At 37.9% G+C, this 21,105-nt stretch overlaps 1 protein-coding gene across 1 annotated transcript in view; it reads left to right on the plus strand.

Annotated features, from left to right (window-relative positions):
* The window catches only part of LOC114252482 (phospholipid-transporting ATPase VD), a 71,440-nt gene that overhangs the window by 32,394 nt on the left and 17,941 nt on the right, over positions 1-21,105 (plus strand). The window contains exons 2-3 of the mRNA XM_028186945.2: positions 16,924-17,128; positions 20,169-20,993. Coding sequence (XP_028042746.2) covers positions 16,924-17,128; positions 20,169-20,993 — 1,030 coding nt within the window. The remainder of the gene's footprint in view (positions 1-16,923; positions 17,129-20,168; positions 20,994-21,105) is intronic.

The raw sequence follows: 21,105 nt of genomic DNA on the forward strand, positions 1-21,105 counted from the left end.
GCCGGTGCTGCGTTGCTGGGGTTCTTACTGTACGCGCGAGCTTATGCATTATGTTAACTCAACTTATTTTTTTCCTACCTAATCTGTTAGCCTTAAGAGGCTATGCTAGCGTGACCGAGCGAGTAGGTAGGCTCTCGGGGCTCTGACCTGGAGACGTTGCTAACGATATCTCTAGTAAGAGCCATGCTTCGCAGAATCTACTCTGGATCGGAAACGCGGCCCACTGAGAAGATCCGGCGAGAAACTCAGTAGACTTTGTCTATAGGCTAGTTTACTTGCGGAAGTTTTGAATTTACTTGTCTCAAAATACGATTTGAGTTCGTTTATTTCAATCTTAAGCTCATTAGAATGATGCTATTAACAGTATAAGTCCATTCCACAATCAGTCAATGTTTATAGGTTCAGGTCATTCATTTTATTGAATTGTCCGGTTAGTAAGTCACATATGCTGTAACACGAAATTCCTTCAAACAAATGATTGTGGAACATTGCTTATTCGGTTCGTTGTCAATGTATTTCATTAAATTTCAATAATAAGTCTGTTTAATGTTAACTTACAATAACTATGTACAACCTACAGTGTAATCATAAGTGTCATAGTACTCATATTATATTGTTATACATACCTACAAGGGCAACAAAAAATATCAATGAGATATTTTAAAATTTATTTGTAGTTTTAGTCAGATGAGCTTAAGGCCTATCTGATGGTAAGTAGTTACCATCGATCATGGTACACAGACACAGCCCACTGAGTTTCTCGCCGGATCTTCTCAGTGGGTCGCGTTTCCGATCCGGTGGTAGATTCTGTGAAGCACGACTCTTGCTAGGGTTCGTGTTAGCAACAACCTCAGGTTTGAGCCCCGTGAGCTCACCTACTAGCCCGGTGACGCTGATATATGGTCTTTCTAGAACATCAGCTTAGGTATAGAAAAAAAAGTCGATCATGGACATCAGCAATGCAAGGGACGCGGCCAAGCCGCTGCCTACTGCGTGCTAGAAATGTGTGTAAATAACTTAATGCGATCATGATTTTGACCTCAGGGTTCATTCACCTTATAGTGGCAACGTGCAACAATTGTCTTCATTTTAATACTGGTTATTTAAACATAACATGAAACGATTCAACGAACGAATATCTATGAATATAAACATGACATGAAAATTTAAAAGTATAAAGATTTATTTGGTGAGATAAGGATTACATAATCAGACTTAATTAATGAACAAAATGTGGCGAACACTCCTCCTACCTTTGTGACAGATTGGCGGCCTTGATACGGCTGGTTAATTTTAATATTTTAAAGGCCATTATATCAAGGACAATGCGTGAGAAGACACAGTTTATAAATGAAAAAAAATATGAAGAATAAAATAATTGTTTTATTTGTTTTGTAGAGTTTCGACCTTATTACGAAGATTAGTTTTAATTGCAAAGTTGTTTGATTGTTTTGATTTAACTGAGATCCTTTGTGTATTTTTGACGAAAATATCCAAAATATTATAATGATAAATAAAACAGCGCCACCTACGCAGAACCAACTACGGAATTCGGCCAAATTCAGGCTTACATACATATATAACTTGTTTTTTTTTTGTCACATTGACTTTTTGTGATTGTCTATGACTTTGCATATTAGCCATTATGTATATTTCTATGTATATATACAAAAGTTCGATGAAAGTTACCAGTAAGTAGGCTGTGAGCTTTGATTGAAAAGGCCTGGCATTTCTTCACAGAATACAGTATATTAGTGGTATTAAGGCCTGGCATTTCTTCACAGAATACAGTATGTTAATACCACAAACAGGTCTAGGTAAAATGGTTCTCTTTGACTCAATTGAAAAGTCTATCATATTGATATGTAAGTAAAATATCATAAGAAACAAAGAAATAATTTGATTGGAATAGTTTAATTTAGTTCATGTTTTATTGAGAGATATCTCTATGTATTTATAACTTATTCATAGAGAAGTCGTCGTGGCCTAAAAGATAGGATGCCCAGTGTATTTGTATCAAGCGATGCGGCTGAGCCGGTGTTCGAATCCTGCAGTTCCTCCAATGTTTTCTAATGAAATACTTAACTAATTACTTCCATGATGAAGAAATAACATCGTAAATCGTATCGTATGAAAAAAATCAAGCTTAAATTAAACGGAATCTAAAATATTAAATTAATTATTTGTTAATTTTATAATACTAGCTGACCCGGCAGACTTCGTAGTGCCTCAATCGATAAATAAAAGACCTAAACTTTTGTATAAAATAAACTTAAAACAAACAAGAGAAATCCGTCCGACGGGGGACACATCAAAGGAAACACAAAATTGTTATTTTTATTTAATTCCGAGCATTTTCATATTTATCTACCTTTTAAACCTTCTCTGGACTTCCACAAATAATTTAAGACCAAAATTAGCCAAATCGGTCCAGCCGTTCTCGAGTGTCAGCGAGACTAACGAACAGCAATTCATTTTTATATATAGAGATAATACTTTTTATTAAAAACTCATAGGCCACTAAAATGTTGATCGCCTACGGATCGAAGATACAATACGTCAATGTGATATGTTATTAAGTTCGGTAAATAAGTTGTGTTATCTCTGAAAATTAGGTGCACTCTGACACGCCAATTTATTTAATTAATTTATTTTGTGTTTTTATCAAGAGTACAATGTTTTTTTAAAGTCATTTCGTTTTATTTTGTTGTTTCTTTTTCCTGTCACATGTTGTTTTGCAGTTCGTGATTGTTTATTCTCGTTACGTAAATAGGTAAAGTACTTTTCTCAATTTGTCTTTAGACGTCACTCTAATCCTTATTTTACATTCCATTTTCTCTATAAGTCATTATTTATCTTTTATATCTTCACTATATATAAAAATGAATTGCTATTCGTTAGACTCGCTAAAACTCGAGAACGGTTGGACCGATTTGGCTAATTTTGGTCTTGAATTATTCGTGGTAGTCCAGGAAAGGTGAGAAAATATAAGAAAGCTCGGAATTATATAAAAACAAACAAATTTGTTTTTTCTTTCATGTGTCCCCTTGATGTGTCTTTTATTTATCGATTGAGGTACTACGAATTCTGCCGGGTCAGCTAGTTATTAATATATTATTATTCTCTATTAAACTTTAATATTGTATTTTAAGACTTGTATAGCTTGTACAAAACGTCGGACTTCTTTTCCTTACCTGCACGACTACTTTGCTTCACAAGTGTGTGCGGAAGTGGTGAAAGCAATAAACACCCAAAAGTACAGTTAGTAAATGACAATATTTAATAACAAATTATCAACACGTTTCTTCAATTAACTACAAATAGGTAACTTTCTTAACGTATGTCACTTTGAGGTACCTACTAACAGAAAATCAACGTAAAACACATCATAGAGTACTCCCATTAAATACCTCCAAGTGATTTGTTTAAAGTCGAAGATTAATTAAGGGGTATTTAATGGCAACGTTGGGCATGTAGCGAAGTTTTAAGAACAATACAATTGTAACGTTCATTATCGATTCAAAACTTTTTGGTGGTTATTATAGATTTTGAAAATCGCTGCCTGAAAATAAAATAAAAACTACTAATTGGAAGTATAGGATTTTCTTCACAGTTATGAAGGTCTGAAAAACAAATACCGGGCTAGAACTACTTTGATTTTAACTCCGACTAAGGATCGAAACAGGACCTTATTTGTATGTGGCAATAAAAATCAAATTTTCTGGACTGGAATACGAATTGTCCTTTACATGTATTATTGCTTATTTGTTAGCTGACAAACAACGGACGAGTCTCTTATCTGTTTTTAGTGCAGTATCAAAAGTCCAACATTCGCAAATAATAAAAAAAATATTAAAATTAACAGTTATCTTTCAGCAGGCATGACTTTTGATAATTTTAATAATAAAACATTTGTCGGTGACAGGATATATTATTATAATACATAATAATTATTTACTGGAATTGATGAGAATAAAACCCTGTTAAGCACCAAAATGATTGCGCTTCACAATGCTACATGCGTTTTTCCAACTTCTGTGTGCTTATTGCGAATTTTTAACGTTCTCGATAGCGTAAAAGTTAACTCTGTATGCAATTGGAACAGCGCCCCTAGTGGCAAACGTAGGCAAACGCTATCGAGAATGTTTTTTTTTTTAATTGCTAGATGGCTGGACGAGCTCACAGCCCACCTTGTGTTAGGTGGTTACTGGAGCCCATAGACATCTACGACGTAAATGCGCCACCCACCTTGAGATATAAGTTCTAAGGTCTCAAGTATAGTTACAACGGCTGCCCCACCCTTCAAACCGAAACGCATTAGTGCTTCACGGCAGAAATAGGCAGGGCGGTGGTACCTACCCGCGCGGACTCACAAGAGGTCCTACCACCAGTAAAAAATCTCACTAAGCACGCTAACTAAACCTGAAGACCGAATGGTTACCGACGGAGAACTTGTTTCCTTCGATACCGTCGCACATGCCCAACACTTATGAGTACCAAATTAGTTCTATGATCACAATAGGCCAACCCAAAAACGTGAATCAATAAAAAAATGAAATTTTTAACGTTATTAATATTTTAAACGTTATTGTAAATGCTAGTGTTGTGGTTGAGTTGTAGGCCTTGATTCGACAATGAATCCGTAGTGCAATCGAGGTTGTCTCTAATCAGACATAGGAAGTGTGAGTAATGGCCGAGCCCGCGGAGATCTATCACGGTACGGTACGCTCGCCTCTTACCAAGAAAAGATTATATTTTTCATTGCCAATAGCAGCTCATTAGTATGAACTATATAGGCTTCGTAAGGCTCAAAGAGTCGAAAATAAAATAGAGGGGCACCCGAGATTGCTTGACGTACTGTTAAAGCTACAGAAATTGAACTGCAGGGTATCGTTGGAAAAAAGGAAAATTTAACATAAAATATTGTCTTTTCGCATTAAAAGTGTACAACTTCCAAAAATATTCGAAATTGAGTTAATATGCGGAATCATTTGGTATCATCAGTCTTTTTCTCATAAATACTGTCAAAAGAGCGTAGTTTAGTTTTAGTATTTTTTTTAAGTTTAGCTATGTTTTGAGTACTAATAACAAAATTAATACATAATTTTATCTTACTTTAAAAGACAGATAATGTAACTGGTAAAAAATAAAAAATAATTGTTGCAAAGATGATTAATATTAAAAATATCACATGTTAAACCTTTAAAACACTCTCGTGTAAAATTAGTAAGTTTTGAGATTATACAGTTTTAATGCGAGAAGACGATATAGGTAGAGAAACTTCATTTTAGACTAATAATTCAGTGGAACACAAAAGTCCAACAACATAATAAAGCTCTAAGTGTACATGTACAATATTATGTCGACACGTACATTGCTGTGTCTGGTAGATGTTCTCTAGCCATTAACGACTTAACGACGCCGTGTTATGAAATCTTTTCCCGTGTGAAAATACATTACCGCGTACCTTGTGTTCGTGGTGCAGCGGTACTAAGTGTTCCGTTAAACGCTAGTTAAAACATACACGTTACACCCCTAAGTAACAGTTCTTCACATTAAATGTCACATACAATATGCAATGTGTACACGAATGCTCAGGGTTGGCAATCTAATAAATAATAAGTACAAGGATATTAATTTTTTTTTAAATCTTTTTATTTTTATTTATTTATTGCATAGATGGTTTGACGAGCTCACAGCCCACCTGGTGTTAAGTGGTTACCGGAGCCCATAGACATCCACGACGTAAATGCCGCCACCCACCTTGAGATATGAGTTGTAAGGTCTCAGTATAGTTACAACGGCTACCCCACCCGAAACCGAAACAACCGGTTTCAAACCGAAACGCATTGCTGCTTCACGGCAGAAATAGGCAGGGTGGTGGTACCTACCCGTGTAGACTCACAACGAGTCCTACCACCAGTAATTACTTAAATTATAATTTTTCGGGTTTGATTTTTATTACACGATGTTATTCCTTCACCGTGGAAGTCAATCGTGAACATATTTTGTTAAGTACGTATTTCATTAGAAAAATTGGTATCCACCTAGGATTCGCATCGCTCAACACGAATGCACCGGACGTCTTATCCTTTAGGCCACGACCACTAAAATCTAGATAGAGCTACTGTATTTCACCTTAAGCGGAGTAAAAAGTCGTTCTTTCTAGTCATTTGGATGACCGGTATGTCACTGACTGAGGCCATTAGTGAATGTTCCGGCCTTCGTATTGCCTGTCCGGACCGAGATCCGCGCTGATGCAACCACGACACACTTGCCTGTGGTTCAAGATACACTAATATTGCCGCGCCTCGTTCATTCCGGCTTTATACGTCGGAGAAAGTGTTCCGGCCGACTCTATTGATGTCACCGAACTATTGATGTCATGAACGTCGAAAAGTGAAAACAAAGAATTGTCAAAATTACATTATCAGTTAAAATGTTTTTGGTTTAGTTCTAATTTGAACTAGAGGTCCCGCAGTAGTCGAAATTCGACTATAATTAATTGAAATTATAAGTTTCAACATTATTATGGTCCTATTGTTACAGATTTCGCCAAGACTACACTATAGACAAATACTCGTAATATTGAAGATAAACAATACTACCCTATTCTCAATTTGATTACAGACTTTAAGCAATAACAAAAGTTTGACAATAAACAAAGAGTATAATTATGTGTGTGTGTCAAATACATGGTACTGTGTGTAATGTTTTCTTTATTGATTTAATGTACTTTTAATCCATAATTTAAAAAAAATATTAGCATTCTGCACTTCTTCTCTATATTCTCTATAAGTGTGGAAATTTTCATACTCCGTCCGCGCAATTTTATGCTATGCTATTGATCGAAATTTGGGTATACCTACATAAATTAAAATTCAAATTTCTCTTGCGAATATCGTTAACGCGATTCAGATATCTGTCAAATATCTCTAAGTCGTCACTAGCTACCACTACATAAGTCTAATTAACTCCTTGTTTTTATTTTCTGTTCTTTGCACTTCTCGTTCAAGTCGTGAAGGAAACGCTCAACCCATTTTAGATATTGCCGGTAGGTAGGTACGTATTTCCTGAATTTGTTTCCGTTTTAAATTCATTACCTGTTTTTGCTGCAACTTTATTTATTTATTAATTGATGTTCAGTGTGTCGTTTAAATAATAATGAAGCGATTGTATAACGAAATAATTGTGATGAGGTCAAGGAATATTCATTAACATTATTATCATTTATGTGATGAAGGCTTCGGTCTTTACCAAATGCGTTACGTTTATATCTCTTTGCCGGGCTGTTTCGTAAAATAATCGCGGAAACTATGTCAAGTGTTTAGACTGTAAATATCATTGTTTGTTCGTAATGTTTCGCGGCGTGATGCACGCGCGTTTAGGCTCGCGGATTCGAGACTATTATTAAATAGTAAATGTGTTTTTCAGTTTTGTCTTTACCCATTATTTAAGAACGTAAAGTGTTCACAAGTGTTTTCTACTGGTGGTAGGACCTCTTGTGAGTCCGCGCGGGTAGGTACTACCGCCCTGCCTATTTCTGCCGTGAAGCAGTACTGCGTTTCGGTTTGAAGGGCGGGGCAGCCATTGTAACTATACTGAGATCTTAGAACTTATATCTCAAGATGGGTGGCGCATTTACGTTGTAGATGTCTATGGGCTCCAGTAACCACTTTACACCAGGTGGGCTGTGAGCTCGTCCAACCATCTAAGCAATAAAAAAATCTATACTAATATTATAAAGAGGAAAGATTTGTTTGTTTGTTTGTTTCAAATAGGCTCCGAAACTACTGGACCGATTTGAAAAATTCTTTTTCCATTAGAAGCCGACATTGTCCCTGATGAACATAGGCTACTTTTTTAAATTTTTTATTTATTTAATTTTTTTGGTTTCATGTGTGTTTTAATGTTTCCGAAGCGAAGCGAGGGCGGGTCGCTAGTAAAAAATAAAGTGCTCACGGCCGGTCCATAATTTATTGTTACCGTTTTATTTACCGATTTCGTTGTGGACAACAAAACGACAATGCAAAAATATTGTCTGCATGTATATAAACATAATGACGCCATTTTAGATGTCATCATCAATAACATTATCGTCATCTGATTGTGTAATTTAATTGTTAACATAGAATTCCATCGTACCATATGAAGTTCAAATAAAGGCCACTAAGTTTGTTGCGTAGGTGAGAAAGGGAGATGATAATTACCATATTACCGTGTTCAAAAGAAAAAAAAATATGTTAATAGACATATAACTATGATTAACTTTTTTGCATCTGATATTAAATTAATAAATTAACTAAGAAAAAAAATCAACAAATAACAAGTTGTATGACCTAGACAATTATTTTTCTGGTCCTCTCTATAATTGAATATGCAATTTCGAAAAAGGCACATGTCGCATATTTTGTCAAATAATTTTTTTTTTCATATACATGTAGTTTTGAGGCTTACCTACACCCATTTTATAATAAATCCAGTAATTTTCAATTGCTAATTAACACTGAAATATATATCAAAAGTTAATATTTTAAATTTTACACTGCTTTAGAAAATAATCAGTTTTTTTTTCATTTCCTGAACATTTTACATTTTCAGAGATGTGCCCTTTTCGAAATTTGCGTATTCAATTATTATAGACTGTCTCGATGATGGAGTAGTCAGCGGCCCTGACTGTTGCGTCGAGGGTCGTGGGTTCGATTACCACATTGGGCCAACATTGTGTGATGAACAGCTTTGTTTGCTCTTTATATGTATGCTATATAAGTATGTATGTCAGTCTCTAGTACTCACAACATAGGGAATCCTAAATTGGGGCCGGATGACCGTTATTATTACTATTAATAATAATAAATAATAATAATATTTAATTTATAATTAAAATGTATATAATTTCTGTAAATTATGAGTAATAATACATACAAAAGGCCAAATTGAACTTACCGAACTTGATTTTTTTTATATATTTTTTTGTCCTTCCTGTGCTGATAGCCTTGAGAGGCTATTTCACCTTCACCCTAACGTGTAGGTGAGCTCACGGCGTTCAAATCGGAAGTTTTGCTAACACTAGCAAGAGCAGTGCTTCGCAGAATCTACCACTGGATCGGAAACGCGACCCACTGAGAAGATCCAGCGAGAAACTCAGTGGGCTGTGTCTATGGGTTAATTTACTCGTCGAGCCCTACGTTGCAAGTGACGGGTTCGGCGAGGATGGTAACCGGTGCCTGAGGTACCTAAATGCACCGTTAATGGAACGTGAGGATCCGAAATGACGTAATTTGTGTACCACACCACAAAAATGCTTTTCATGGAACGTACCAGTATTTCTGTTCGGTGACTCACGTGTTACATACATTTCACGCGTTTATTGAACTTACATCATCGATGGCAGAAACAATATCATCCTCCAAACAAACTAATTAAATTACCTTTTGTTAATATTTTGGGACATAAAGAGCGGATCTTTTGAAGTTCAAGTTTATGCGCTATGAATATTCGAAGAGTTCTTGAAAAGAGTGTTCTTGTTTGTTCCGACAATTTTCAGCGTCGTCTCAATGTCCTCTAATGTTTACGTTATAAAGTCTTTGATGAAAACGACTGATGAAAAATATCTTTGATGAAAAATATACCATCTTGATTCTTTAGTATTAAGCTTGTTGACGCCATCGAAATGTTTTTTTTTTTTTTGTGGAACTCAATGCGTGCGAAGTACGTTGTATATTTGAATGTTTCGAAATGCTATTTGGTAGAATGGCTGCTAAATTCTGAACTGCGATAAAAATAGCCGGGCGATGACAACGAACAATGAGGGATTGCACTATTATTTATTTATTTATTTATTAGTGGCTAGGACTCATTATGTTCCAATCTCGGCGGTCCGTGCTGGAATCATGGTCCAGGCGGCTGGCCGATCCTTTGGCTGGCCGTAGGACCGTCGAGGCGATTCGTCGAGAGGACGCCTCACTTTCCGGCTCACGCAGGTGCTCACTGGGCATGGTTGCGTCGGTGAGTTCCTATACCGAATCGGAGCCAAGCCGACGGCAGAGTGCCACCATTTTGGTTGCGACTTGGACACGGCAGAGCATACGCTTGCCCCGCATGGGAGGGGTGGCGCCGTGTCCTCATCGCAAAAATAGGAAACGACTTGTCGTTGCCGAGTGTTGTGGCACGATGCTCGGCGACGACGAGTCGTGGAAGGCGATGCTCGACTTCTGCGAGTGCACCATCTCGCAGAAGGAGGCGGTGGGGCGCACAAGCCCGCCGCCGTCGAGCGGGGGCTAGGGAGGTGGATCTCGCCCAAGGCCTGGCCCTCTAATTGTTTCGGGTCCCCCTCACATGTCGGTCTGGGGACCGGCGAAGGGGGCCTAAGAAGACGACGTGCTGCTCTGCACGCGTTTTACGTAAGAGCATCCGAGTGATGGAAGGCCGGCTATCCTCGATCCACGCTGGTTCTGACCCAGTGGGGTATTCCGTAGGATAACCTTTTCTAACCAGCGCCATCTAGGCGGGCTCCAGATAGCCTGCCGACCGAGAGGGCTGGTGGTCGTGGCGCCGACGACCGCCGGTCCGGCGTCCCGAGGGAGAGAGTGATAGGAGATATGTGCTCTGCACTAAACGCTTCACATTCTCCCCTTTGCCTTTTCATGAGTTCTGTCTCATGCGAGGTTCGGACGTGGGTTGTTGAGCGACAGGAGGTTTTTAGTCAGTTCGGCTCCGACATGCCCCGCCCTCTATCCCCAGGGAAGGGCGGAAATCCGGCAATTTCCTCCTGACAAAAAAAAAAGACTTATTATGTTAGTGGATCTCCTAAAAACTACGTTATTATCAAAATATAACAATTTGATTGTGACTATGGCCTAACCATTCTTAGGTTAGAGGCCTAGAACACATCTTAGATTAAGAAATTATTGCAAACTACGAAGAACTATAGGAAATTAGTTATAATATAATTAATTATTCATTAGATTTAAAAACTGTGTCAGTAGATTGAGGATGATAAAACAAATACCAAAGTTTTTTTTTCTTTCTATTTGTTTATCTATGATCTATATATTAATACGTGATGCAAAAATTTTGTACCCCTTTTTACGAAAATTGCGCGTACGTAGAAGTATGAAATTTCTCACACTTATAGAGAAAATAGAGAAGGAGTGCAGAATGCTAATATTTTTTTTTAAATTATGCATTAATAACACATTAAATCAATAAAAAAAATATTACACACACTACCATGTATTTGACACACAACGCATGCTGACTATTTCTTTATTGTCAAACTTTTCTTATTGCTTATAGTCTGTGGTCAAATTGAGAATAGATTAAATATTGTTTGTTCTTAATAATATTTATCTAAAGTGTAGTCTTGGCGAAATCTGTGATTATAGAAGTATAGTAAGTAATAGTCTTTGATAATAATAGAATCATAATAGTATACAAACTTATAATTTCAATTAATTATAGTCGAATTTCGACTACCAGGGGACCACTAGGTAGTATTATAAAAACGTTTAAATCAGTTCAAAGTATATATCTACAATAAACAGAACATTGTAACGAGAAATGTTGTTGGCAACGATTAAGAACACTTATGCAAATTTAGGTCAATTGTAACAAATTTATTCGATCACGTGCACGACGTGTTGCAAAAAATATCAAACAATTGAGACAATGTTTTTATCGGTGGACGCTCAACAGTCACGTCAAGAGATGAAAGATTTATTTATTACATTTTTATCGAATGTAAAAAAAATAAGAAAAAAAACTACGCCTTTACAAATGTGAATACCGTGAGCATGAACATGGACATTTAGGACATAAAAAGTTAAACAACATATATAATACATAGTAGCTACATAATTTATGTGCCCCGGTTACCGTCCTCGCCGAACCCGTTGCTTGCGACGAAGGGCTCGGCGAGTAAATTAACTCATAAACACAGCCCACTGAGTTTCTTGCCGGATCTTTTCGGTGTGTCGCGTTTCCGATCCGGTGGTAGATTCTGCGAAGCACTGCTCTTGCTAGGGGCAGTGCTAGCAACACATACGGCTTGAGCCCCATGAGCTCACCTACACGTCAAGGAGAATCTGAAATAGCCTCTAAAGGCTATCAGCATAGGCAGGGAAAAAAAACATGTGTCCAGTCTCAAACCTGCGACATATTGGATGAAGTAAGATAAGGCAAAAATTTAGGTGGTAGGACCTCTTGTGAGTCCGCGCGGGTGGGTACCACCACCCTGCCTATTTCTGCCGTGAAGCAGTAATGCGTTTCGGTTTGAGGGGTGGGGCAGCCGTTGTAACAATACTTGAGACCTTAGAACTTGTATCTCAAGGTGGGTGGCGCATTTACGTTGTGGATGTCTATGGGCTCCAGTAATCACTTAACACCAGGTGGGCTGTGAGCTCGTCCATCCATCTAAGCAATAAAAAAAAAAAACATTGTTAATTTAGAATAAGGTCACGTATTCGAATTTGTTGTTTATTAAAACATTTTAGGAACGTTTGTCGTTTTGGCGTTCTGTACAAGTAGATTTATTTATAACAATAAATTACTGCACTACATTAATGTTGCAATGTTACTCAAGTCAAGTATTTTCCAAATGGGTTATCTTCGTGTCTGCGTGGCTGCGGTGAAAGTATTTTTGTTTTATTGAAACTTGTACGCGGTATTATTATTGCAGCCTTAAATTTGGAACGATAAAAATTGACGTTCTAGAAATTTCTTTAAGTTTAAATGTATGCGTAAGTTTTGGTGTATAATCATGAATTAATTAGCTTTCAGTATTTATAGTATATATATTTATGTCCAGCAGTGGGCAGATAAAGGCTGATGATGATGATGATGATCCCGTAATCCACCTTGACTGAAGGTAGAGAAACCTGTGTAGCCGCTATTGACCTTGAGATAAGAGAGTGAGATTGACTTCAGAATGGCAGATTAAATTACCGTCTTAGACTTTAATGTTTTATGGAATTAAACGTTGTTATGGTGTTAGGATTTTTTTGCCATCGAAGGCAGACCTGCAAACGGCCCATCTGATGGTGAGTGGTCACTGTCGCTCATGAACCGACCATTTTTATTGCATGTTTTAACATTCTTCAATGTTATTGTCGAGTCTTTGCAAAAAATCATGAAATTATTTCAGACATAGACTCAATTTAAGAATTTCAATTGTGGTAAACATACTCGTAAAACTACACAAATAAAATTTGATGTTTTTGTGTTTCTCTCCTATGTATTTTTATCTCAATCAACAGATTGTGATGAAACTTGATATAGTTGATTTTGGCATTCCAGAGATTTCTCTCATAGTAACCACATTTACACACGATTGGTGGTGCGCTAGTTGATTTAAGAGAACGATCATCACTGTTATCCACATACCGACACACACAGTAGAGCAGAACCGGATTTTACCAGCATATTATTATGATTACTTCTCATTTGAATTTTCACTCTATCCATTTTATTAAGGATATGAATGTCAGACAGCCTTATGTGACGTCACAACGTCAACTTACAAAAAAGATAATAGCCTTAATTAACCGAATCGGTCCAACGCCGATCGGTCACACTATATTGGCTTCCTGCGTAGTTTCATTATGACCGAACGGTCTTGAAGCTTTCAGCCATCCATTAGCAATATCTGTTAAGGGTGTGTAATTTGAGATAGGCTTTTTTTTTCGGACAGGGGGCAGAGCCTCCTACGAGGTTTCCGGGGGTCACGCGGTGTATTGGAACTTGACGGTCAACCGATGTTGGGAGCAAACCGCAGGCCCAAGGATATTTTAGGGCCCTACCCTATTTGAGACAGGCTGACTGGCCTAACTTTCATTTTGGCGAAATAATGAAAGGACGTGTGCGAAATTTTAAGAAATGTCGGAGTGAACAACCAAACGACCCTTGCCCTGTCATTTATATAATAATAAGACCATAGACCATATTTAATTTAGAGTAATTTAGACATTACAACCAGTGCGATATTTGTTTACATTTTAACAATACTTGATTCTGCTATGTTAGTAGCAACATACCACAACGTTTATTTAATCTTAGCATCATTGTATATATAATTATTCTTTTTCTTCACGTTTCCGTGTTTACCGTTTTGACTGGTAATTTCAGCTATGAGCGATTTTGCTCTATTGCGGAATAACGACGCAGGCGAAGGCCGGAATATGACTGTGTGCTATTTCGCGTAATGTATCCTGGGTAGGTAGAAAAACTGAAAAACGTTCAGTTCATTAAGACGTGCGGTTCATAGTTAAAGCCACAGAAATAATATCATATCTTGATTTATTTCTGTGGCTAAAGCTAATCCACTAGCAGACTTAAACGTTTAAATGACAAAAAATATCGTTTTTTAATGCTTAGATGGTTGAACTAGCTTACGGCCCGTAGGTGTTAAATAGTTAAAGTACAACGGCTGCCCCAATTCTCAAACAGAAAGGTATTATTGCTTCGCGGCACAAATTTTGCAGGATAGTGGTTGTATCCTTGCAGACTCACAAGTAGCGATACCACCAGTAAGAACTGCGCTTATCAAATCACATTCAAAGTAACGATTTGAGTGTTTATCACACATTAGCAGTTGTTACAAAATGCAACGTTTTCCTCTTCTCAGTGGGTCGCGTTTCCGATTCGGTGGTAGATTCTGCGAAGCACTGCTCTTGCTAGGGCCAGTGTTAGCAACACTCCGGTTTGAGCCCCGTGAGCTCACCTACATGTTAGGGCGAAGCATGAAGTAGCCTCTCAAGGCTATCAGCATAGGTTTAAAAAAAAGTTTTCCTTAAAAATCTACACTCGTTTTTTTTTTATGAATGAAAGATTACTGGTGGCCCGGAGGCCTTTCCAGCTTCAACAGGACAGGTGGGCGAGCAAAGGCTCAGCCAGGAGGGGTGGGATTTGCTCACAACTGCCCGAGCGCCTCCGAAGGAGACCTAACTACTCAAGAGCAATTGCTTTGCGAATGAATCTACTACCGGATCGGAATCGCGACCCACTGAGAAGATCCGGCGATAAACTCAGCGGGCTGATGCATGGGTTAGGTCTACACTCCTTTACACTACACACCTCTACACCGTTTCATGACGTCAATAAAAATCTTGCTCACAAACAGGACGTAAAAAAAATAAAACAATAAAAGGAATTGTCTCGAAACGAAAACGTTTATTATAGTTTATTACTCTTAACTGATAACGAATGTACTTCCTGAAATTTGACATTTAATAATAAAGCGTAGGTACTATGTACATTCTTTATCGAGAAATTGACGGTACGGCTCTTGCTAGGGCTAGGGTTCGTGTCAACAACATCGTCAGGTTTGAGCCCCATGAGCTCACCTACTTGTTGAGGTTACCCTGATACGGTCTCTCTAGACCATCAGCTTTGGTAGGAAAAAAAAAGTAATTTCTGTTAATGTTCAAGATTTTTTTTCGGTTATATAGAACGCGCTCTTTTGTGACAAATACACTGAGAACACTAAGGCGTAATAACTTTAATAGATATCCAACTTGAAACGAACCTGAAGACCATACAACAATGGTGAGAGTCGAGTAACCGCTACACCAATGAGGCGATCCTAGTAAAAGGAAACAAAAAAAAATCCCACTGGCATTGTTAAGTCATTGCCTCTATTAAGCGGTGACAAGAAAGAAAATATGAATGCGAAACAAATGAAAGCGAAAGCGGTAATCGTCTACGGATTATTCGTGTAATCGGGCCACCATAGAACAAGTTACCTGTTGCTTTTACCTCACGAACTCTTATCGGAGCCATGAACGATTTAAAAAAAAAAAAGCCAGCCGACACGCAGTCGATAACATCGTGACGACATAGCATGCTTGCATGTTTGTGTTACAGCGACGTCAGTAGGTAGAAAAGTTGACTAATAATGTATAGTAATAACTGGGAACAAATTTAATAATATACCTACAGTCTTCTTCCTAGTCGTACACTCTTGACAGTGTTCGTGGTCTGGTCCAGTCATCCGGCCCTAATTTAGGATTCCCTGTGTTATGGGTACCCTCCTCCTTGCGTCGGTTTCCTCATTACTGAGGGTCGTAGTCATGGCCTTGAAACAGTTTGTTTTTTATAATGCACCGCCATCTGTTCCTATCTGCAGCTGAGTGCAGAGCATCGTGCACTGTGGTATCAATGGCTGCACGAATCTGGTCCGTCCAACGGGTCGAGCTCCTGCCTTTTGGTCGCTTGCCCTCGACCTTTCCAGTGACCACCAATTTCTCCAAGTTGTCACTGTCTGTCCTTGCAATGTGGCCAAAGTATTTAAGAATCCTTCGCAGGCAAATGGTGGAGAGTCTAGTCCGGATTTTGAGCTGAGCTAGGATGGATACATGGGTACCAGAGACAGATAAACATACTTATACATGTTTAAATACATATTTAATAAAAACACCCAGAAAAGGAGCAAACAAATCTATTCATCAATCATCATCATCATCATCATCATCATCATCAAAATTTACGTAACCAAGTGTTACATTACGTCAAGTTACGTATAATTTTTCGCGACGTCGCGCTTGCCAACCAACGTAACCACGTAAAATTAAAATGTGCAAAATTAGTTTTGTTTTTCGTTTTTGATATTAAAATCGGCAAACAAGTTCCTGAGTTACTCGGTGTAAAAATAGGCAGCTAAGTAGGAAATTAGTAATACTACCTCCAAGGATAGTTTGAGGGAGTAATTATAGTCGGATAAACGGGCATCGTGAAAACGTTTGGTACAATATTACTTTGCACTATTCAATACGTGTTAGAGAATTTAACTTTCATTGGCTTTAATACATCACTCGTAAAAAAAGATACGAACGAGGCTGTATGTAATACATAACACTCAACAATCTAACCTTCAGATAACGTAAAACCGTATTTGTTTTTCATTAATTATTTATCTTCGTTTCACAGATCAGCCGAAAGATATGTTAAGGTGAAATGGAGGGACGTTCGAGTCGGCGACCTCGTTCACTTGTCTAACAACGAAGCGGTGCCAGCTGATATGGTGCTGCTGCACTCCTCCAATCCAATGGGGATCTGCTACCTGGACACGTGTAATCTGGACGGAGAGACAAACTTGAAACAGAGAATCGTCGCACCGGGCTTCAGAGAAAAGGTAATAATAGTATTTAAATTTATTAAATTTCGCTCGTGGTCTAGCCGGATCATGCGTGATTCGCGTGCGAGGAATGGCAGGCTCAAGATTTGGCACGTACCAATATGTTGTTGTTGTTTTTTTTTAATCGTCACGCAACGGAATTTTTCCCAGGAGTTCTTACGGTTGGTAACCTGATAGCGTTGTATTTCTGTTGACGTTCTATGGTTGCATTAAAATCGGGGTCACGTACACCTGTGAAGCTTCGAAAATATTTTTTTTACAACGGTCCCTGAAATTTCTCTCGGTTTTCGGAGTCTATTAGAAATTGTATGCGAATAAAATACTTTATGCAGGAACTAGTTCGCAATTCGAGACAGTTTATCGCGTTGACTGTCACGTAAGTCACTGGTGCCTTACGTGACGCACTGTGTGCTTAGTGTGAGTTTTTTAACTTCTCGATCGCGTAAAAGTTAACTCAAATTTGTATGGATTTGGAACAGCGCCTCTAGTGGCAAACGTAAGCAAACGTTCCAGCTCCATAGAAATTTGAGTTAGCTTTTACGCGATCGATAAGTTAAAAAAGTGGCACTTAGCACACTAAAGTAATTATGTAAATTTTTGGCACTAAGCGCCTGGATTGCCTAATTTTGTTTGTTAATATATGTTTTAGTCCTTTCGGTCTTTTAGAAATAGATTCATTCGCAGTATCTTCGGATTCGTCTTTTCCAGAGTCTACTAAATATTCTGACGCCTTAGTGAGAAGATCGAAGATAGAAATCGACATAATTACTTCAGTGCACCACGTAGGGCACCGGTGACCTATACGATAGTCAACGTATAAAAGACAATCATCTTTATATTTTAGCTATTTCAATATATACCTGAAGTATTTTTCATAGTGGTAGGGTACGCTATTCCTGCCGCGAAGTAGCAATAAGTTTCAGTTTGAAGGATGGGACAGCCGTTATACAATAATATAACAATACAATACAATTCAATCGATGTTTCGACCTCATTTATTTCAAGGTGGGGGGCGGCATTCAAAGCTTTTTGAGGTTTATGGGCTACAGCAATGGCTCAGCTCCAGATGAACCGTGACTAGCTCACCTACCAATGCAATATAATGAAAATACCCTTCAATCCTCTTAATTCAATGGCTCTTAAAGCTTAATTATTAACCGAACCCATCAATGTTCCAAAGGTGAACTACGTTAACCGTAGAATAATTTATCGCTTTCACGTTCAGACATGCTTATTTACTGCGTTCTGAATGTTTCGTGTTCGGATACACAACGTAACTGTGTCAGTTCAATAAAATAACTAAACAAAACGTTTAACCTCGTTTTGTGTGCTCTAGACTTACGATTTGACGTTATACATAATAATATTTTTTTTACTACAGATTATAAATTAAATGGGATGTAATTACCCTTTTGTATTGTCTGTGGATTGAGAGGTGTAAATAGTTTATTAGCCGTTACCATTGGACATCGGAAATACCATCGATCGTAGATCGTTGGGAACTACAAATCAAACTGCCTACCTATCGAATACTATCATTAGTTTTAGGTAATTAGTGAATAACAAAATGAAATCTACAGAGTCGTGACCGATGTCGTCTTTAAAAACGTTGAGAAAAATTTCGAAACGCAAAATATTCAAGATAGATATGATTGTTGATTATATTATTTTTGGCGCGAATACCTAGGTTTTTTTTTGAGAGCCAGGCATGTTTTTGTGTTGTTGTGTGGGCATTCGAATTTCAAATCGCAGGAACACGTGATATTTTTGTCATTCTTCCATCTTCATTTGTTGTTATTAATACATTTAAAGACGCTATGAATAGCCGTTCAAGCCATTCACTTTTCCGCGGCGGAAGCACAATGAGCGACGTTAATAATCCATCGGGGGTCAACACGAACGTTGCCTGAGTAAAGCTTACTGATCCACTTACTATTAAATAAGTATTTACTTAAGTAAACTAACACACTTTACTTTGAATTTAATGCTTAGAAAATGAAACGTGAGAATACTTTCTCTAGGGTTTTTATTTGAACACAATACAACGTTAACCACAACTCATTATTATTTTTGTTGATAGGTATGTACGTATATTTCATGAGAATTGCAATGTTTGGAAATGCGAAACAGATTAAATATAATTTAAACTGCTTTTATTGCGACCAACCGTCGTTCGTATTGATCACGAAAAATGCACAAAGTATTGGAGACGTGGGAAATAATCAGAATAATAAACACGAGACTTAACCGTAAAAAGTAGATTGAATCGTGTCTGTGGTTCGCGAAAATAGTTTTCTTGTATTTTTTTGTTGTCTTTAAAGAAATGACCTTCAGTCATTAGTTCTTATCTCGTTAGTTTGTTAGGCGCTGAATGATTGTTAGAGTGATGCCAAATAATGATGAGTGATTGACTGACTTAGGTGACATGTAACTCGACGGAATAGTGATTATTTAAACACGTGTAATAAGCATTTTAACTCAAAGTAAACTCTTGACCCACTTATGTAATACCCTTGCACATTCATTTTTGCAATACCGAGATGACACTAAATATCACACCCTAGATACAGACTGTTCAATACCAAACGAAATGGACAAATAATATTTTCTCAAAAAAAAACGTTATTACTAAGATAATTGTAGTTTTCAAAAGTAAAACAAAAACGTTGTTATCTACTTGTATTGGCACGAAACAGTGAATAATTGATGCCGTCGGCGTAAAAGTGGTCGAAGCTTACCATAGTTATTATGAAGATAATGAGGTTTGAATTTACTTTTAAACTGCTTCGTAGGCAAAAACTAATACCGCAAAAGTAATGTTTACAAAGCTATGTGTTATCTATGGGTGAAGCTAGGGATAGGCCGGCTGTGCATCAAAATTTATTATGTTTCAAATAAATTGCAATATATAAGCACGAATATGAAAAATTGTGGATTAGGCCACTTTTCTGCTCACGCCCTCAATTATGTATGTACTCACGAAAACCTAATTGTGTAACTGCGACTTCAGATCAGCATTGTTTTATTTTTGTTGCAGCGACTCGATTTTAATCCAATGAAATTCAGAAGTTCAATAGAAGTCGAAAGGCCTTCAACGAAAATCTACAGGTTTACGGGTACAATATCCCATCCGAATGGCGAAAGGGTGCCACTGAATTCGGAAAATTTACTTTTAAGGGAATGCACGATCAAGAACACCGATTACGTTGAGGGTATCGTTGTGTACGCGGGACACGAGACCAAAGCCATGCTGAACAACGGGGGACCGCGTTACAAATGCTCCGGTCTGGAGAAGAAAATGAACACAGACGTGATTTGGTGTGTTTTAGTGCTGCTATTCCTCTGCTGCGTTGGCGCCGCCTGTTACAAAGTCTGGTTGGACCAATACTTTCCCAATTTACTAAGATACACGCTTTTCATTCCGCAAGCTGACAAACCACCGGCGTACGAAGGCCTACAGATATTCTGGACCTACATTATAATATTACAAGTCATGATACCAATATCTCTGTACGTGACTATAGAGATGACGAAACTATTGCAAGTCTATCATATACATCAAGATATAGAAATGTACGATCCGGAGACGAACATCAGAACCGAATGCCGAGCGCTCAACATAACGGAGGAACTGGGACAGATAAGCTACCTGTTCAGCGATAAGACCGGAACGTTGACAGAGAACAAGATGGTGTTTAGGAGATGCACCGTTAACGGTGTTGATTACGATCACCCGCCAGGACCCCCCGCCGAACCCTCGACCGAACTCCCGCCTATTGTAACTCCTCTAACCCAAGTATCGCCAAACCGAAGACTGCTCCAACATCTAAACGACACAAACGATGCCCAACACACGCAAAAGGTACTACTAATTTTAATTTGGTCATTAAATCTATATATATATAAAAATGAATTGCTGTTCGTTAGTCTCGTTAAAACTCGAGAATGGCTGGACTGATTTGGCTAATTTTGGT

The sequence above is a fragment of the Bombyx mandarina genome, chromosome 13 (assembly GCF_030267445.1).
Source record: "Bombyx mandarina strain Sakado chromosome 13, ASM3026744v2".
Taxonomy (NCBI): Eukaryota; Metazoa; Arthropoda; class Insecta; order Lepidoptera; family Bombycidae; genus Bombyx; species Bombyx mandarina.